The 19,719-nt window shown below is 37.9% G+C and overlaps 1 protein-coding gene across 1 annotated transcript in view; it reads left to right on the plus strand.

Moving 5' to 3' along the window:
* Positions 1-14,222, plus strand: part of fgfrl1a (fibroblast growth factor receptor like 1a) — a 52,086-nt gene extending 37,864 nt beyond the window's left edge. Inside the window, exons 4-7 of the mRNA XM_052573778.1 lie at positions 6,560-6,637; positions 9,358-9,642; positions 10,307-10,660; positions 12,197-14,222. Coding sequence (XP_052429738.1) covers positions 6,560-6,637; positions 9,358-9,642; positions 10,307-10,660; positions 12,197-12,603 — 1,124 coding nt within the window. The 3' untranslated portion in view covers positions 12,604-14,222. The remainder of the gene's footprint in view (positions 1-6,559; positions 6,638-9,357; positions 9,643-10,306; positions 10,661-12,196) is intronic.
* The last annotated feature ends 5,497 nt before the right edge of the window (positions 14,223-19,719 follow it).

A 19,719-nucleotide genomic window follows, 5' to 3' on the forward strand; every position in this document is an offset into this window, starting at 1 on the left:
TTGGATGAAAAGTAGTTTTTCACAGTTTTTTGTTTTGAGTCCATAACCAACACACCAACAATTTATGCAAAGGTTTCCTTAAATGTGTTAACAAAAAGAGACTTGTGTAGTTAAATTTACCATTCGTGGAATGAAGCCAGTGTCGCCAATATTTCCCCCTTTTTTTAAGGTGTGCTTTGATGTGGTCTTAAACCCTTCACTGTATTATGTTCTCTCTAAATGTGATGTGCTCTGGAACTCACAGTACAAGTCTGCAAAAAGCTCAAGAAAGAGAGAGAAGAGGGGTAGAAAAAAGGCTCTGGAGGGAGAAACTCAACAGTTTTGGCACCATATCTTTATCTGTCAACTCCTCCTGACAGCCTCAAAGGTGAGGAGGTGTTGCTGCAGTCTCACACTGAAAGTATGTGTTGAATGACAACATCAAGCAATACTATTTCTGGCATTTTGCAACAGCATTTTAAAGTTTGCACATTTACTTCAATTTATTTATTGAAGGCATAAATGGACTCACACAATTGATCTTGCTTTCCAAGAGGCTGCAAACACAAGTGCTTTATGAATTAGATGCAATGAAATAAGAGGATGGAGTGATTTACCCAATGCAATTCCAAAACTTTTTTGTACCTCGGTCCTGTCTAGCAAAGTATTATTACTAAGAGCAGATTTATCATTTTTTTCTGGAAACAGATAAAATAGTCTTGTACTTTTATTTTTTTCCTCGATTTATCAGTGAAATGCAGCTTGTTTCCAAACATCTTCTAGAGTGTGCGCAGTTTCCTGTTTACTTGATTTTAATTTAGCCGGCGAGTAACTGACGCTCCCACGCCTTGCTCCTTTAAGAGCCTTTTTTTTTTCAGAAATAATTTGGGCAGAACCGAGGCCAGTTCAAAGTGCAGGGGAGGAGGTGTCGGTTTCAAAGAGAGCACCGCACGATCAATATGTGAGATATGTTAATTCGGTAAAGCTCCGTCCTGTCCTTGATGTTTGCTAGAGTTACAGGCAGGCAGCTGGGACGCCAATGGTGGACAGTGGAAGCGGGATCCTGTGCCAACCCCCTGCAAACGTACCACGAATCTTCTTCAGCGCCATCCATACAAACTTGTTTTCGTCTTGACAGCTCAGCATGGAGAGAGGCCATTAAGCTGCTTTCAACCTGGCACTGTGGAGAATGGATGCCAGCTTGCCCCTGTCATTTCAAAGGGATGTTTTATAGATGTGTTTTAGAGTTACACGGCCGTCTTCTAAAGTTTCTCAAGTACTTTTGTTCCCCCGCTAAATTAGTGTACAAACACCAGAGCTTTAGACTCAAGATGGGACGTCTTTCTCTTTCACAGCATGCCACAGTGGAGGCTTTCTTGTTGCTAAAAGCTTGTTCTGTAAGAAGTAGCACAATGAATGCTTCTTTGAATGGGCCGTGCTTTGGGCGTAGGGTTGTCTTAGCTAGTCCTCCCACAGCTCATGCCGTGACGATCCCACATAGTTTGAGATCAGCAGTCCATCCATGCCGATAGAAAGCTGGACATTTTTCAGCTTTCATATTTCGTGACATATAAATGAAGTGTGAACATGATATAAAGCAGACGCTGAATGCAGACACGAGGGGAATGTGCTGTCCAACTGGTGCGCCGTGCAAAGGCTGGCAAAGAGTAAATCAGTTACTACAAATATACCAAAGCACAGACCACAATCAACATTTAATGCTTTTTTTCCCCAAAAAAATTGTAAATAACTTTTAAAAGTTAATTTAGAAGCAAGTAGAAGAGATTTAAATCTGGAATAATGTGCAACAATGCATTGCACTACATTCTATTTCAAAAATGGTTGAACCAGAGTGATTTTTGTTTTTAGCATCTGCATCTTGAATTACTTTTAAATGGACTCCCAAACGTTTAGACATTTTTACACAAACCTTGAATAAAATAACACATTTTAGAGATTTGTTTTGGTTATTAGTCCATTTTAAGTTCTAAATCTTCACAATCAATTTTTAAGGGGTGATGGGAATTGGCGCAAGCACCTTTTTGAACTTTGTGTGCTCTCCCACCCCACAACACAGACTGTAAGGCAGGTTTTTCTTTATTCTATCACAGGTGGCCGCAATTACCACTGAGCCCACCAATCGTATGCCATCAAAAACCTCTGTTGTTACAAGCCGCTCTAGAGCTCTGCACACATTTAGAGTTTGAACAAAGATGTACATCTTGACACACACAAATGGGAGCCTTCAGTTTGCTCTTGACATTGTGAGGCAATCATGGGAATGGGGCTGTATTTGGGGTCCGGGCCCTTTAATGTGGAAAGTTTGGAAGATTTGTTAGTTCAGACCCAAACATTCTTTTGTGATCCACATTTGAACTGTTGATGTTTCTTTCATAGTGTTCTACTTCAGTGTTTGTACAACCCTGATGCTTTAAATGTATAGAATCACGTATGATGCCAAAGTACACTGGACAGTGTATGAACTGCTCATGACAGTTCCACAGTTTACCTTTTAAACGTGTAATTACTGCAGTAATTAAGCCTCAATTATATACTTGTTATTTTAGGAAATTTGTACTTGGCTAGAGTATTTGAAACAGGAGACGTAAGTTACATTTAAAAAAAAAAAAAAAAAAAAAACTTTTGTTTTTGAAGTAGAAAATGTAGATTTCAAAGGCAGTTCAAATTTCTTTCCTCAATATCTCTCTCTCTCTCTCTCTCTCTCTCTCTCTCTCCCTCTCTCTCTCTCTCTCTACACAAACGCAATTTTGTTTCCACAGCAAGCAAGAAGGTTTTAAGAAACAGAGATTGTTTTGATATGTATAAATGTAATACCACATATTGCCCAGGTAGGACACTAGCCAGGTCTTCCTTGACTTTTTCCTTTTGTAATGTGAATTCAGCTGGTATTCATAAAAGCCCTGAGGGTCGACACAGTCTCAGCCAGAGTCTTCACTCCTCTTTCTGCTCTGCTCCGGTAATCCTTAAAAGAGAAACGGAAACACTTAATGCAGGGTCAGTCCTCAGCTCCAGGAAAGAAGGCCTCTCTAAATCTGCCTGGGTCTCCGCAGCTGAAAAACGGATTCAGGAGTGGGATTGTTAGGGATTGTGCCAAAGCAGGAATGACTGTAGGTGATCAGGCTGACTCATTATGAGCTTGTTATGGAGCAGATCAATGCTGGAGCCGCTGGAGCAAACTAGTGAATGATCTCAACAGTCCTTTTACCTACTGGAAACACTCCGATATGCTGTTATATATATATATATATATATATATATATATATATATATATATATATATATATATATATATATATATGTGTGTGTGTGTGTGTGTGTGTGTATATATATTATGTATACATCATAGAATAGCTAAATGTGACCAATAAATTTAAATGATAGTTTGTTTTTAGAGGTCAAATAAAAAAATTTAATTTGTGTAAATTTATATAAAGGCCTGTTCCATAATGTCAGCTTCTGAATATATATATATATATATATATATATATATATATATATATATATATATATTAGCGTTGTCAAACGATTAATCACATCCAAAATAAAAGTTCTTGTTTACACAATATATGTGTGTATACTGTACATATTTATTATGTATATATAAATACAAATAAATGCATGTATATATTTAAGAGAAATATGTTTATGAATATTAAATATATTTAAATGTAATATAAAATATAAGAATATTAATGTATAAATGTATATACACAGAAATATTTTCAAAATATATACTGTGTGTATTTATATATACCTAATAAATATACACCATACGCGTACATGTATTGTGTCATTTACATGATTAATCGTGATTTAAGTGATTGACAGCAGTGAGTGTAGACTGATGTGGAAAAAAAGTAATTTAAAACAGTGTAACATAAGGCTGCAACATAACAATGAGAAAAAAATGAAGGGGGTTAAATACTTTCGCAAGACACTGTATATATATATATATATATATATATATAAATATATATATATATATTTATATATATATATATATATATATATATATATATATATATATATATATATATATATATATATATATATATATATATAGGATGTTCACAACTCATTTTACAGCACTTACATATTTCCAAGTAGAACAGGATTGCAAAGACATTCAAAATAAACCATTGTTTGTGTATTAAAAAAGTAAATAGTAATTTCATTTTAATTTCATGTTGACTTTAAGTGTTGTTGTGTAAACGCTTCAGCTATCATACAGCCATCTACGTTCATGGTGACAGAATTCAAAAGGTTGACTCGTGTAAAAATAGAGACATTTGGGCCAGGTCACAGTTTTTCGTATTGTGAAACATCCACAAGCATAGTTCTTCTATTTCCCAAGTATGCAGTGGCCAAAAGATACATTGGTGCGATCAAACATAAATATGCTCGGCAGGCAGTTAATCTGTCAACTTCTTAGTGTTATTCATTCTCGGGTTAGTCTGTAGTCAGTAATGTAGTAACGTCTCTGCTGTGACCACGGCCCATAAATTTTCACAGTTTAGAGCTGGCTGTTAATATAGAGCTGTGTAGCAGCAGAGTTGGTAATGGTTTCCATAAGCCAGTGCTGGAATTCAGTAAATCAAAGCCAAGGTAACAGCTATCAGCTAGAGCCCTATATTGTCTCTCCTGTTAAGGTTTCACTCACAAGGATTGTCTCCAAACCATCTCCAGTTTCATGGCTGACTTCACCATAGATGTAAAGGATGACAGCCTAATTAGCATGTTGTGTTCAGAAACACTGTTTTGCTTTGAGCGAAGGTGGTTGCTTTGCTTCCAGAACAACATGAGGTAATTGTACAACTTCATCGATGTAACCATTCTGACAGCACTGGAGGTCGTAAGCAGAACATTCAAGTTCAATAAATCTTGGACACCAGAGGGTTTTTGCTGCCCCTGACGGACGTGGCACAGCCAAGTTGGACGTTTCATTCTTAGCGAGGGACCAGTGGCCTTAGCCAAAATCTACAGAAAATCCCAGCCTTGCCAGGGAGCAAAAGAGGGTACCTGGTCCACAACCTCACCAATGAACATTACAAGAAGAAGACCACAAAACTGGTGAAAACCCAGTGGAACAGAAACTCTGTGCTCAGATTTCCTATGGAAAAAAGCATGTTTTCTACTGCCGTCTCCACTGCAGACATGAAAGAAAACATACTGAAGGGTTATGCAAACATCTCAGTCATATTGAGCTTGTTCGAAATTATGAACATACCTAGATGTGTGAAATGCAGCACGCTGTGGTGTCACTTCATCTTAATGAAAGGGAAACAGGAGTTTGTTTGTTTTAGAAACCCGACAACCCAAGATTTGTTGACTTTCCATGAATCATGCTCAGTTTTTCCTCACACACCTTTATAGCCAGTTTGAAGTCTTGAAGTAGGTGTGCATGTTTTATGAGCTCACAGAGTGCTATATATGTTAAGAAAGTTCTGGAGGGTTTTTTTTTTTGCCTGAAAGCTACATTTATAAATGAAGTTAAAATGAAAAACCTAGGTGTAATTCTAAAACCGCTGTTAAGGTGCCAATGAAAATGCACGCTTGATGGTTGCAATGAGCGTGAGCCTGACACGAACAAAAGAGCTATGTGTAGAGTGACCATAACTTGAGGGGCTCAATGAAGGGTATGAGCCATAGTAATTAAGCTGTTAGCCCAGCAATGAGCTGTTTTCCTTTGCCCGAACTGGAACCTCTCCTGCAGGAGTGTTAAACTGTGTACATTCTCGGATCAAACCTCCCCGCCGACAGCTTCAAAGGGCTGTCAGGCCTGAAAATGCCAGTCATGTGGTGAACGGATGAGCAGGGGCTGTAACTAGAGCAGAAGGGCCACAGATTTCCAGCCATGGTTTTCACTCTTCACCACACGTGACTTCAGATGTTTGCCTTTACAAATATTAATGAGATTTTCATTATCATGTCTTCTCAGATTAGAAGGTTTGGTATTTCACAATAAATGATGGCTTGTGAGTGAAGATCTTTGTGAATTCCATCAAATGCACAAATGAAACATAAACCAAGAATCCTTTTGGCTTTTCTAAATTTTCAAAGATCTTAATTTTTTGTTTCCTCAGATATGATGTAACATCTTCTGCTTTTGTACCTGTTCATTTAAAAGGCTTTTATTTCCTGTTAGTTAATGCATGTAAACTGTGTGTTAGTCACTTTTAGCCCTAAAACATACTCTTTGAATTTGATCATGAATTCTGCAAGATGATGTATCTTGAAATGTCAGCAGTGAAAATAATCTTTTTGGCTTGTATCAACAAGCTAGTAAACTTGAACAAGAACACATCCGGATTACTCTCAATCCCTAAAATGCAGTGTTGGTATTTAAAAGCTCTCAGCTACAGTATCATGTTTTGCTTACTAGTCAGCTGACCAAGAGACAGATGTTCATTTCAGTTTAGGTGGTGAAGGATTGCAGTGATTTGGCCGGAGAATTATAGTAACGCTATTGAACAATCTCAGAGTTGATTCTCATTTTTTTTTTTTTTTGGTTGTTTTGATATGTAAATACTCCATTCTCCCTCTATCGTTCTGTCTCTAGATGACTCCAGTGCTGGGAGGGTAGGTGCCAGACCAGCTGGTGAAACCGAGTACTCGACTGACCTGACGGGAAAACTGGGTAAGGTGCTACAGTCCTCTGATCCCCTTTGATCTCCTTCATTCCTGGTATTTATAATTGCTGCCCAGAAAGTCACTGAAAATATGCGCTGCAGCTGCCAAGATGTTTCATAAGCTGCTTTTCATGAAATGCAACTATTAGTTTTAGATTGTATTAGAATTTAAAGAGCGGGAAAAAATAGAACTGTAGAACTTAAATGTAGCATAGCGGTGCTGCCGTTTTGTTGTAGTACAGTAGCGATGGTTTTTGTTGTGGCAAAGCAATGCTGCAATTTTGTTGTAGTATAGTAGCGGTGACATCTGTTGTAGTGTAGTTTTAAAATTTGTTGCAGCACAGCAGTACTGCTTTTTTGTTTGTAATATAGTAGCGATGACATCAATTGAAGCATAGCAGTGCTGCTGTTCTGTTGTAGTATAGTAACAATGAAATTTTGTACGGTAGTAATGAGATCTAGTTGTAGCAAAGCATCGCTGCTGTTTTGTTGTAACATATTAGTATATTACAGCATTCAAAGCACCATGGTCTTACAAAATATGACAGCATGGTGTTTGCTGGATGAGTGTTGGTGCTCTACATTTGCTCTACATTTGTGGCCTGATGGATAAACATGTGGCCAGTGGAAACTGAGCCTGTCACAGAGGGTTTGGACAACATGTACAGTTGGTCACCCCTTTATTTTCCCATCAATCCCCGTCTCCAAACCGGCACACATGTGTCTGAATCTTCCCAGATACTGACAGGTAGCCCTGTGGTCTGGGATTGGAAGGTCCCCACAATATTTCCTGTTGCTCATTACTCCCTGGAGTCACACACTCCTACCTCTGGAGCCCAGTGTTTGCTTTGGTAATTACATTTGACAAGCCAAAGAGCTTGAAGTGTGAGGGGGGAAGCATTCCATTCGCCTCTGACAGCTGCCATCTGATTTGATATCGGAGCAGCGCTAAACTCAGCGGTGTTTAAAGAGGGCCTGACCTGCTTGTTTTTGTACTGTGTTGCATAGCAGTTATGATGGCTGCTAGTGGGAGTTGCTTAGTTCACTATTGTATTTGCTTTTGGGGTGTTTGTTCAGAGTCTGCTGTGAGCTGTAACAGTCAGCAGGGAACTATAGAATGAAACTGCAGAGGAGCTGCTGTTTGCTTTGTCTGATTGCATTCATGGTGTTTTGCTTTGCTCAGTAAATTTGCCCACACAAGAACTTCATGTCCGCTCTTTTATGCTTTATTTTCTTTGTAATGTTAGTGGTGTTGTGTAAATTCTTATGATGAATCAGTCTTTCTGCTTTTATTTATTTAAGTAGTAGGCATGATCATTTTATTTTTTATTTAGTTTCGGACTTAGAAATTAAAACTAAATTGGACAAATGTCATAGAACTGTTATTCCACTAATAAACTAATATTAATTAATGTTTTACACCAAAATCAAAATTTTTTTTTTTTTACATTTTTAAAGGACTTCGGGTGTGTGTTCCCAATGTGTGTGTGTGTGCACTTTGGATGGGTTAAATGCAGAGCAAGAGTTCTGAGTATGGGTCACCATAATTGGCTGAATGTCACATCACTAAAGAATATTCAAGTATATTATTCTCATTGCCCCAAATTCTCATAATTGTGATGTCAAGTCAAGTCACCTTTATAAAGTGAAAGTGAAGTGAAGTGACATTCAGCCAAGTATTCAAGTAGCCAAAGTTTTATCTCAAAATGCCCCACAGATAGTTTTTTATAACTTCTTGAAATTGCCACATTTAGGGTATGAGCCAAGGGTTGCTTTTCATGTCTGCAGGAGGGTTTTGTTGCGATAACCTGGCAACCCTGCTTCCTTTTCAGAAAAGTGTGGAGCTTCAAGAGCATATACCGGTGTCACTGTGACTGTTTTACTGATCTCACACATTACTTCCAAAAGCAATTTTTAACTACCACATTCCTATTCATGATCATTCTGGTAGCACGTGAAGGCAGGATAAGTGAAAACAGTCAGACACAATGGTAGCCTTAGCAACATTAGCCTTACAGAGAGCCAAAAAACTATTTTGGAAAACAAAATATTATGCGTGATGCTTACTTTGTCTGTAGTCTGGATGTTTGCGCACGAAGGTTTGGTATCGATCCCTCTTTCAGAAGCAATCTTTCCACAACTCCAGCGCTAAACTGACCCTTGTTTGTGAGGCAGTCCGGTGTAAAATGTTAGCACAAAGTATAGGACTTTTCTGGGGAGGGGTTTCGGGACATTTCCTTCGAGAATGAAAGATAACCACTATGTTCACAGCAGTTTATGGAGACTCCTATGTTCATTGGTGCATCCCAACACACAACACTTTTAATGGCTCTATGGCACTGACATTGTCTCCAAGCAGCTACAGCAAGAGAACAGTAATGGCAGACCGCAGCTTCTCACTCAGGGCTGTGTATATGCTAATAGAGAAGAGAGCGTCATAAATGGCCGGGACTTTCACCGGCTATAGTCTGGATCTGCTTGTGTAGAGAGACTATTTATGATTTTTGGAATTATAAAACAATGAGTGAGTGGGTTTTTACCATTATAGGCTGGTTGTTTTTACACACTGAGGCCACACAACTGTTCAAACACCTTATAAAAGTGATTTTTGCATTCTATGGCACCATTAAAGTAGGCTTTAAACCTGAGAATACTATTCCAATCAGGTTTTAAGTTACTGTATTTCAAAAAACTTAAGTGCTGTCTAACCTTTTGTCTTTCTTTGTAGTGCGGCCCCGCTTCACACAGCCGGCCAAAATGAGAAAGCGTGTGATCGCCCGGCCAGTGGGGAGCTCAGTAAGGCTCAAGTGCACCGCTAGCGGCAACCCCAGACCTGACATCGTCTGGCTGAAAGACAGCAGGCCTCTGACGCCCGAGGAGGTGGGCGAAGGCCGAAAGAAGAAGTGGACTCTCAGTCTGAAGAATCTTACACCTGAGCACAGCGGCAAGTACACGTGTCATGTGTCCAACCGTGCTGGGGAGATCAACGCCACCTATAAAGTGGAAGTCATCCGTGAGTCATCCCCCTCATCTCTTTGATGTTGTCCTGGAATGTGATGGAGCTTTTAATGATTCACTTATATAGTGTATACTGAAAGAATGAACATGCAGCAACAGTTTAACAACAGTTTAACATTATTTCTCTCGTTGCTGAAGGCTCTTCAAGGGGAATTAACAGCTGTCTGGCATGCTGTCAGAGTTTAGGACCCAATCATTCCTAACAAATAACGTTAGCATTCTTTATTAGCAGCACTAACACACTGCAGCATCAGCCAAACTGTCTCAATCAGTAAATGGCTTATTATTTTATATCCATGATAAGGAATTGTTTCATTTAATTCTATATATATATGTGTGTGTGTGTGTGTGTATGTTTATACACACACACACACACACACATATTATACAATTTATTTCAACCAAATTATTTTGCAGCTTCTGGTTTTTATTGCTGCTTCAAATTAATTTGCTGCATTTGCTTACTTTACAACCATATCCTAACAGGGAGAAGTTAATTAATCTTGCTTTCTGTAGAGTCATATGTGATTTTTGTTTCCATACTCAAAATAGCCTAAAACTATCTTAGGACACAAAATAGAAAAACAATCTGTGCATTATAGACCCGTAATTGTGTTAAATACTGATTAGAAAATAAAATTGTCCTTATTTCATTACAGAGCGCACAAATTCCAAGCCCATCTTGACAGGAACTCATCCAGTAAACACTACAGTAGACTACGGTGGCACCACATCTTTCCAGTGTAAAGTACGCAGTGACGTCAAGCCAGTTATCCAGTGGCTAAAGAGGGTCGAACCAGGAGGTGAGAGCAAATACAACTCCACCATTGAGGTCGGAGACCATCGCTTCGTTGTGTTGCCCACGGGTGATGTGTGGTCACGACCAGACGGCTCCTATTTGAACAAGCTACTTATCACTCGAGCCAAGGAGGAGGACGCTGGCATGTACATCTGCCTTGGGGCCAATACCATGGGCTACAGCTTCCGCAGTGCCTTCCTTACTGTTCTTCCTGGTCAGTATTATTTTCTGTGATGTAGCATTTTAATGTTTCCTTGAAGTTCACTTATAATAGGCTTTTTAGTCAATGTTTCTTGTTCCAAAACAATCATCATTTCTCATGCTGTAGCAATGGCTAAAAGCATGAACAAACATGCACTATGAATAACGTTTTTGAAGTAATGTTTTTTGATGTTTTTGGTTTTTATGTTTTGAAAGAAATCTCAAAGCCAATGCTGCATTTATGTTTTATAGATATATATAAATGTTGTGCAATATTAATACAATTTAAGATAACTGTTTTCGGTCCCACTTTATATTATGTGGCCTTAACTACTATGTACTTACATACAAAAATAAGTACAATGTACTTATTGTGTCATATTGTATTGTAAAACACTTTTGCTGCTATTGAGGTGGGATGGGGTAAGGTTAGGGAGAGGGTTGGAGGTATGGGTAAGTTTAAGGGTGGGTTAAGGTGTAAAGTATGGGTCAACAGTGTAATTATAAATGTAATTACAGAAATTAAATACAGATGTAATAACATGTAGTTTTTTTTTTTTTAAATATAAGTACAATGTAAAAACATGTATGTACACAATAAGTACATTGTACTAAATTATTAATTAAAATGTAAGTACATAGTAGTAAAGGCCACTTAATATAAAGTGGGTCCCTGTTTTCTATTTAAATATAGTTATAAGTATAATTTATTCCTGTGATGCAAATCTGAATTTTCACAGCTGTTACTCCAGTCTTCAGTGTCACATGGTCCTTACAGAAATCATTCAGATGCTGACTTGGTTCTCAGGAAGCATGCATTATTATTACACTTTTGAACAGTTGTGTAAATATATACTGTATATAAAGGTAAGACAGACTTATGTTAGGGCTAAAAAATACAAAAATGATAAATTAGTGCCTATAATTACTGATTTAATGGAGGTGTTACTATCAGTATCATATTGGTGATGGTGATACTGGCATTAATTTTGTTAGGCTAAAAGACAATTAATATTGTATTTTATTTTATATTAGCAATAATATAGTACACTCTTAAAAATGCTGTTTTCAGCGTTTTTTAGAGTGTAGTTTGATATGTATGAATATTATTATTAATAATATTATTCAATATATTTTTCCTTATTTTGTTCAATATTTATTTGATCGAAAATGTTAATGTTATGTATTAGAATTAAAACAAAACATATTTCAGGTTGTGTGAAATGAATATAGAATATAAAAAGGTTAGCTTTTTTTTTTTAATAAAAAAATGTTCAATGATATTCTACATTTTTTAGATGCACCTTTAGTCCATATTCCTGCAAGTGCTCAATACTAGATAAGCATGTAGATTTGGGCAGGTGTGTTGATGTGCTCATCGTCGTGATACCATGCATTACCATAATAATTTAGGAATTAAGTGTGTTTCCAGCCTAAATGTCTCGTGCGATACTCTTCCTCATTACAAAGATAATCTGACACTGCTAAATTGCACTGTCAATTTTGTTGTTCTTTATATTGTGGTTTTCTCATCTTTGTCCTTATCCAGACCCAAAGCCGCCATTCTCCCCGATCCCGTCTGTTCTGCCTCCCAGCCTTCCTTGGCCTGTCATTATCGGCATCCCGGCAGGAGTGATCTTCATTCTGGGCACCATCCTGCTCTGGTTCTGCCAGTCCAAAAAGCATTGTTCCTCAGGAGCCATAATCTCAGCCCAGACCTTACCCAATGGCCACCGGCAGCCACCTAGAGAGCGGGCGCTCGCGGCTGCCGATAAAGACTGCATCGGCTCTGTCACCTACGAGGAGTATTTGGCTCAACAGCAACAACAACAGCTTCTGCTGGCCCAAGCTGCTCCCAAAGTCTATCCAAAGATCTATTCAGACATTCACACACACACCCACTCACACGTGGACGGCAAAATTCACCAGCACCAACACATCCACTACCAATGTTAGCCTTCATACTTACAGTACTCTGGTTCATTCTTCACATATCTCTTCAGTCTCTGACCAAACATTTTGTCACCAAAATAGGGCAGCATTTTGGCCAGAATGGGCAAGGGCTTTCTCAAACAAACATTTCTGCTGAAAACCTAGTGAATGGAAAGACAATTGAGCCACGTTGTTGCAGTCTAACCAGTCCCTCGCTCTGAATACCGCAAGCATAAAGACATTATGAACAGTAGGGTGGAAAAGGGCAAGGCTAGCGAACAAATGACGATATTTGAGTCTGTTTTGAAATGGAGAAATGTTTTCGCAGAAACTGCTGACAGAGTAAACACTTTTGCAGATTTGTATGGGACAAAAGACACAAATGTATTGTCTCTTCAATTCGCTTTCAAACTGCTGATGCTACGGTGTTTTAGAACGATTTTTTCATAAGCCCATTGCCTATTCTTGTGGATGGGGCCAAAAGGATTTTTTTGGATTCTCACCAAATCTCCGTGAAACATTCGTTTGCATGCATAAGAAAATAGTTTGCAGATATTGAGAGATCCCATTAAAGTTTATTTCCTGTAACGGTTTATATCTTTAAAGACCGCCTGAATGCATGAGAGCGTATGTGCGTGTTGTTTTTGCAGGTATGGTATACCATGTTTCAACTTTAAGAAATGGTGTAGGTTCAATCTAGTTTTCTAACTGTATCTTTAATGGGAAAAGAGAATATCCTTGAGCTCTGGTTATATCGTAACTAAAGATATGATGAGATTTTGACATTGTGTGTACTGGCAAGGGTTCCTTGTGTTTTCATTAACTTTGTGCTTTTATTTTCAGGGCCTGGTCTGAATAACCAGAGGTACCGCAATCCCATAGTTCCTCTATGGCCTTGTTTTTTTTTTTTTTTCGTTTATGTGAAAGAGGAGTTGTATTTTCATAAGCTTGACCACTATAATGAAGACTGTGTAAAATGCCTTTGACTGCTCATGTAATGGCTCCCCTTTAATATTTACAGAAGTGAGTCAGAGTTTCAAAAACAAACGTTAGACTGAAACTCATTGTCCGTGCATGTGTTTACCGTGTTGTTCATGATAAAAGGTCTATCCTGAAAGGACTGCGGGAATACAGGAATGCACTGCTAGCTACTTCAGCATAACATTTTTTTGTAATTCATTGCCCCTGTTATTTTAAGAAAGCCAGCCAAAAGAGGAAACCTTGTCAAACTTTAGTGATTCTAACATAGTTAATTTATTTGTAAGCAATGTTTTGATGCTTTGAATTGGGCATTATCTAGATGTTTTAAACCAAATATGAGTATACTTAGCATTGTCTTCCCTTAGCTGCAGTGTAAGCTATGTAGCATACAGTATATCAAGCGTTAAATATTTATGTGCTGTGGGGGAAAAAAAATAACACAATGGTCCTATAATTAGTTATCTCTGTATGGACAATCTTGTACAGTCTGGCCTGTTTTTATGTAATATATATATATATATATATATATATATATATATATATATATATATATATATATATATATATATATATATATATATATGTTTGTCACATTGAAACATTAAAATCATTTTATAATTATCATAAAATGATAAAGCTCTTGTTCACCAGGTATGAAAATGTGTTGAGTGTCATTTTCTTTGGAAGTCACAAAATGTCTGCTGTTACAAATTTAACAACTTGTATCTTTATTTGGAATACCATTAAATTTGTCTAATTTTATACATACTTCCTTGGAGTAACAAAATATTATACAAAAGCCACCAGTCTAATATTGTGCAGGTGCTGCCAAAACAGCTCTGATGTGTTGAGGGAATGACTGCACATGACCTCTGAACATGTCCTGCGAAGATTAGCCAATGCTATCTCGCGACCAATTCGTACGTATTTTATGATGTGGCTTATTCGTACGAATTTGTACGACCTCACTCATACGATTTTATATGATTTGTCTAAACCCCAGTGATGGTTAGGTTTAGGGGCGGGGTTAGGTGTAGGTCATTCGTACAAATTCACAATGAATTGTGCAACCTGTAAAATACATACGATTTGGCAAAATGTTATGAATTTGTACGAGTGTGGTCGTACGAATTCGTACGAATAAGACACCTCGTGAAAAATCTACGAATTGCCGTGAGATCGGGTTGGATTAGCAGCGGATCCTTAAAAGGATTATTTCACTTCCAAAATTAAATTTCCTGATAATTCACTCGCCTCTATGTCATCCAAAATGTTCATGTCTTTCTTCATTCAAAAAGAAATTAAGGATTTTGAGGAAAAATTTATTTTATATACTTAAGTGGGATCCAGTGGGTTGAAGGTCCTAACTGCAGTTTCATTGCAGTTTCAAATGGCTCTACATGATCTCAGCCAAAGAATAACTGTCTTATCTAGCGAAACGATCTGCTTTTTGGAAAGTTTGCACGTAACTAGGTAGAAGTGCCAACCCAATGTTTTCAAAGCGAAGTGCAAAGAAAGTCAAATACCCTTTACAAAAAAAGGTAAAACAACGACCTCGGATGAAGTTGGATGAGAAAATTAAATGTCTGATATTCAGATATATATCTGATGTTCTGATATGCTGATTTGATGCTTAAGAAACATTTCTTATTATTATCAATCATTGTGCTGCTTAAAGGGATAGTTCACCCAAAAAAAACATTTAAATTTTACCTCCGTTCATCTTCTGAACACAGTTTAAGATATTTTAGATTTAGTCTGAGAGCTTTCTGTCCCTCCATTGAAGCTGTGTGTACGGTATACTTTCCATGTCCAGAAAGGTAAGAAAAACATCTTCAAAGTAGTCCATGTGACATCAGAGGTTCAGTTAGAATTTGTTGAAGCATCAAAAATACATATTGGTCCAAAAATAGCAAAAACTACAACTTCATTCAGCATTGTCTTCTCTTCCGTGTCTGTTGTGAGAGAGCGTTCAAAACAAAGCAGTTTGTGATATCCAGTTCACAAACGAATCATTCGATGTAACCGGATCTTTTTGAACCAGTTCACCAAATCTAACTGAATCGTTTGAAATGCTTCGCGTCTCCAATACGCATTAATCCATAAATTACTTAAGCTGTTAACTTTTTTGATATGGCTGACACTCCCTCTGAGTTAAAACAAACCAATATCCCGGAGTAATTCATGTACTCAAACAGTACACTGACTGAACTGCTGTGAAGAGAGAACTGAAGATGAACACCGAGCCAAGCCAGATAACGAACAAAACATTGACTCGTTCACGAGTCAAGAACCAGTTGCATTGGTTTTCGGATCACCAGTGCTTCTTTCGGACAGTTCGATTCAATAAACTGGTTGAAGAAAACGGTTCACCGGTTCTTTTGCTCTTGACCTAATGGCGTCATTGGCAATGATTGCCCTTGATTCAAGCTTTCTGTTTACCCGCGCTCATAACATTAGCACAGAATCAGTTCAGAATCAATCACCAAAAGAATCAGTTCTTTTCTCTGTGTCAGTCTGCTCCATGCTGAATCACACAACACATGCGCAGAATCATCAGCTCCTTGATTCTAGAATCAGACGTGTCTGACAGAAATAGTTCTTGACTCGTGAATGTGTCAGTCATTCGTTCGTTATCTTGTTCATCTCGGTGTTTGTCTTCAGTTCTCTCTTCACAGCAGTTCAGTCAGTGTACTGTCTGAATAAATTAATTACTCCGGGATATTGGTTTGTTTGAGTGATTCATTCGTGAACCGGATATCACTAAACTGCAGTGTTTTGAAATCTCACAACAGACCATAAGAGAAGAAAATGCTGAATAAAGTCATAGTTTTTTTTTGTATTTTCGATGCTTCAAAAAATTCTAACTGACCCTCTGATGTCACATGGACTACTTTGATGATGTTTTTCTTACCTTTCTGGACATGGACAGTATACCTGACTATATCTAAAATATCTTAAACTGTGTTCCGAAGATAAACGGAGGTCTCACGAGTTTGGAACGACAAGAGGGTGAGTCATAATTTTCCTTTTTGGGTGAACTAACCCTTTAATATATAGATTTACTTAATTTTAGTGTATCATCAAAAATGTCCTTGCAGTCACTTCATCATAATGTGTCCTTGCTGATTAAAGTTGCCCATTAATTTCTTAAAAAAATAAAATGACCCTAAGATTTTGAATGGTAGTTTATATATAGTAGGTGAGTAGCACATAGCTCTAGATAATGTTGACATTTAATTGACAATGATTTGTTTCTTCACCATTATGGTCATTAGTTGTTTATTATTTTATTTTATATTACATTTTTATTATTTTGTTATGTCACCAGTATTTAAATTAATATGATGATAAATGATCTCTCTGTGTTTAAATTATGTAATTATACACCTCAAAATGTTTTATGCACAGTATTTAATGAATAATTTGGTGTTCTTTTATTTACAGTTGATTTAATCTAAGGCTGCGATTTGCAAGTCAATATAGTTTACAGTAAAATCAGGTAATAAAGCAATGTATACTAAATATTAAACTAATTATTAAAGCTAATTTCACTCAAATATTAGTGTAAGTTCATTGCACTTAGTACAAAAACTTTTTATGCAAATTCAAAGACAGATCAGTGGAGTAAATGTTAAACTGAAGTGTTACAGTATGTATTTTGTGTTTTTTACACACACACAAAAAAAATAGGGATTTAGAATTAATAGGGTTTCTGTTATCTGTGGTTTGGGGGTTACAGCAGAATAAAGCTAAAGAGCCTCTGTTTAAGTCAAGGATGAGCAGAGAAACATTAATCTTATGCTGTTGCTTTATGTAAAGGCAGTTTCTGATGCAGTGATAAGTTCTTTGCTAATTTCATTATTGCATGTATGTATGCTGTTAAATCAGATTAATTAAATGAGTTAATTCAGTGGTTTTATAGTTAATTCAGTAAAAAAAAAAAAAAAAAAAAAAAAAATATATATATATATATATATATATATATATATATATATATATATATATATATATATATATATATATATATATATATATATATATATTCTGTTTTAGTGGACTCAAATTAAATGAATTCACAGAACAATTCTACTCACATTATTAACACAGCATAAATATTAGTTCCCTTTCAAGGGAACTTTGAACTGTGTCCTCTAGGGGTCGCTATGGGTGGAATACCTCGTCGTGACCCGTGTCTAAAGCATACAATGAAAAAACACCAATGAGTTGGTCGGCGACAGCCTCTGACGTAACTACCGGTGGTGACTATAAACAGGCGACAGGAGAACACGTCATTCTCTTCTTCGTCTTCACTGACTGTTCTGTTTGAAGCGTGCATCTGAAAGAACTGGTAAGAGTGAGCTTTCTCTGTCTATCATGGTGACTACTAGCAAGCATTTAGACAATTTGTGCATCCATGTCAGCGTTATTTGACCCGATGACACACACAATCTTTGCTTCATTTGTTTTAGAGCACTTACGCGATGTCTTTGAGGAGGCAGTTACATGCATTGTGAGCGTTTTTTTTTTTTTTTCAATGAAAAAGCTCTGCTCTCATTTGCCTCTCTTTCCGTGGAAAAAGAGAAAAAAAAGGCTGCCATCTGCTTCCCGCGGTTCAGGACCTGCCACTGCTGAGGCATGGAGGAGAATGAGCTTGTGAGAATTAAAGGTGGATCTGTCTGAATGGTTTAGAGAGGGACTTTCCCTTTCATGATCGTTGACAGTGGACGAGAGAGAGCCTCGGTAGGATGATGTTATATCTTTAACACTTTCTGATACTGAGGTTAGTGCTCTGCTGGGTTTTTACCCAGGAAAAGCAGGAGATATTTGAGGATGGTGAAGAAGCTGAGGCTGAGCCTTCTCAATCCTCCTGCCCTGCGTATGTAGAGCTGTTGGAGTTTATGGATCGCGCCACGGCAAAGTTGGACTTGCCATGGAAGCGTGCTAACAAGCATATCAGACTGATCTGCTAAGAGACCAGGATAGAGGCGATTATTTTCGTTAAGACAGTGATCGAGAAGTTCAGGGAGACGAAGGCATGCTCCACTGCTTTCAGACCCTTCGTTCCACTAAGGTCCAGGTCTGAGCCCGAACAACATAGGGGTCCTGGCCTGTCTCGATCTGAGGTTCAAAGACGGACACAGAAGGCTAGTGTCTCGACTCGCGCTCCTCCCCCAGGGTATGTAACCCTTTCTGTATATACTGTATATACTTCTGTATATGGAAAATCCATGCTATGGTAAGTGTGCACGTGAATTCGTTGTGCACTTTCTGAAATCCACACTGTGGTAAGTTTGCACACTAGTATTCTGCATTCTTTCTAAAATCCTATATGTTGAGGCGTGGTTATTTCGGGCCATCTCTTGAGTTCATCTTGGGCGCCACTCCACCTATGTATCCTCAGATACCTATCTAAACAGGTTGTTGCTACTAGAGATCTGTTGAGACAGCTCCTTCAGCAAGCTTACGCAGAAGCAAGAAGTATCCCCTGTGTGGCAGGCAAGACTTAGCATAGAATGCTAGGTTCTCAGCTCTATCCCTTTAAAGGAATCATTCCTGATTCCAAGCCTTCAGCTCTACCCCGTGCCAAGCCCTAACAATTAAGTAAGGGGTACTGTCACAAACAGCTGTCTAAACGTTCCAGGGGCAACTCCCATGGAAATGGTAGAGTTGGTACTTAGTGTTCGCCATGATTTTGGCCTGCACTCCCCTCAGCATGGCGGCGTGGGTATACAGTTCCCCATGGCGATCCCTAGAGAACGCAGTTTGAAGTTCTCTTGAAAGGGACATCTCAGGTTACAAATGAGGGGAACGAGACACTGCATCCTCTAGCTCCTTGCCATGCTTTGGACGCATGTTTCAGATGAGGAAGTCAATGAAGTGTTCTCCCGGTGCCTGTTTATAGCCCTGCCGGTAGTGACATCAGAGGCTGTTGCCGGCCAAATCATTGGTGTTTTTTCAATGTTTGCTTCAGACACGGGTCACGATAATGTGTTCCCCCCATAGCGACCCCTAGAGGACGCAGTGTCCATTGGGGAACCATGGTTACATTTGTAAGCGGAGACGTTTTTGTTGTTATTTTTGTTGTTGTTTTAATTAAATGGTAATTTGCTAATTTAAGAAAATGATTTTCCTTAAATAAAATACATTAACACGATA

This window comes from Carassius gibelio, chromosome B14 (genome assembly GCF_023724105.1).
Source record: "Carassius gibelio isolate Cgi1373 ecotype wild population from Czech Republic chromosome B14, carGib1.2-hapl.c, whole genome shotgun sequence".
In the NCBI taxonomy this organism is placed as follows: Eukaryota; Metazoa; Chordata; class Actinopteri; order Cypriniformes; family Cyprinidae; genus Carassius; species Carassius gibelio.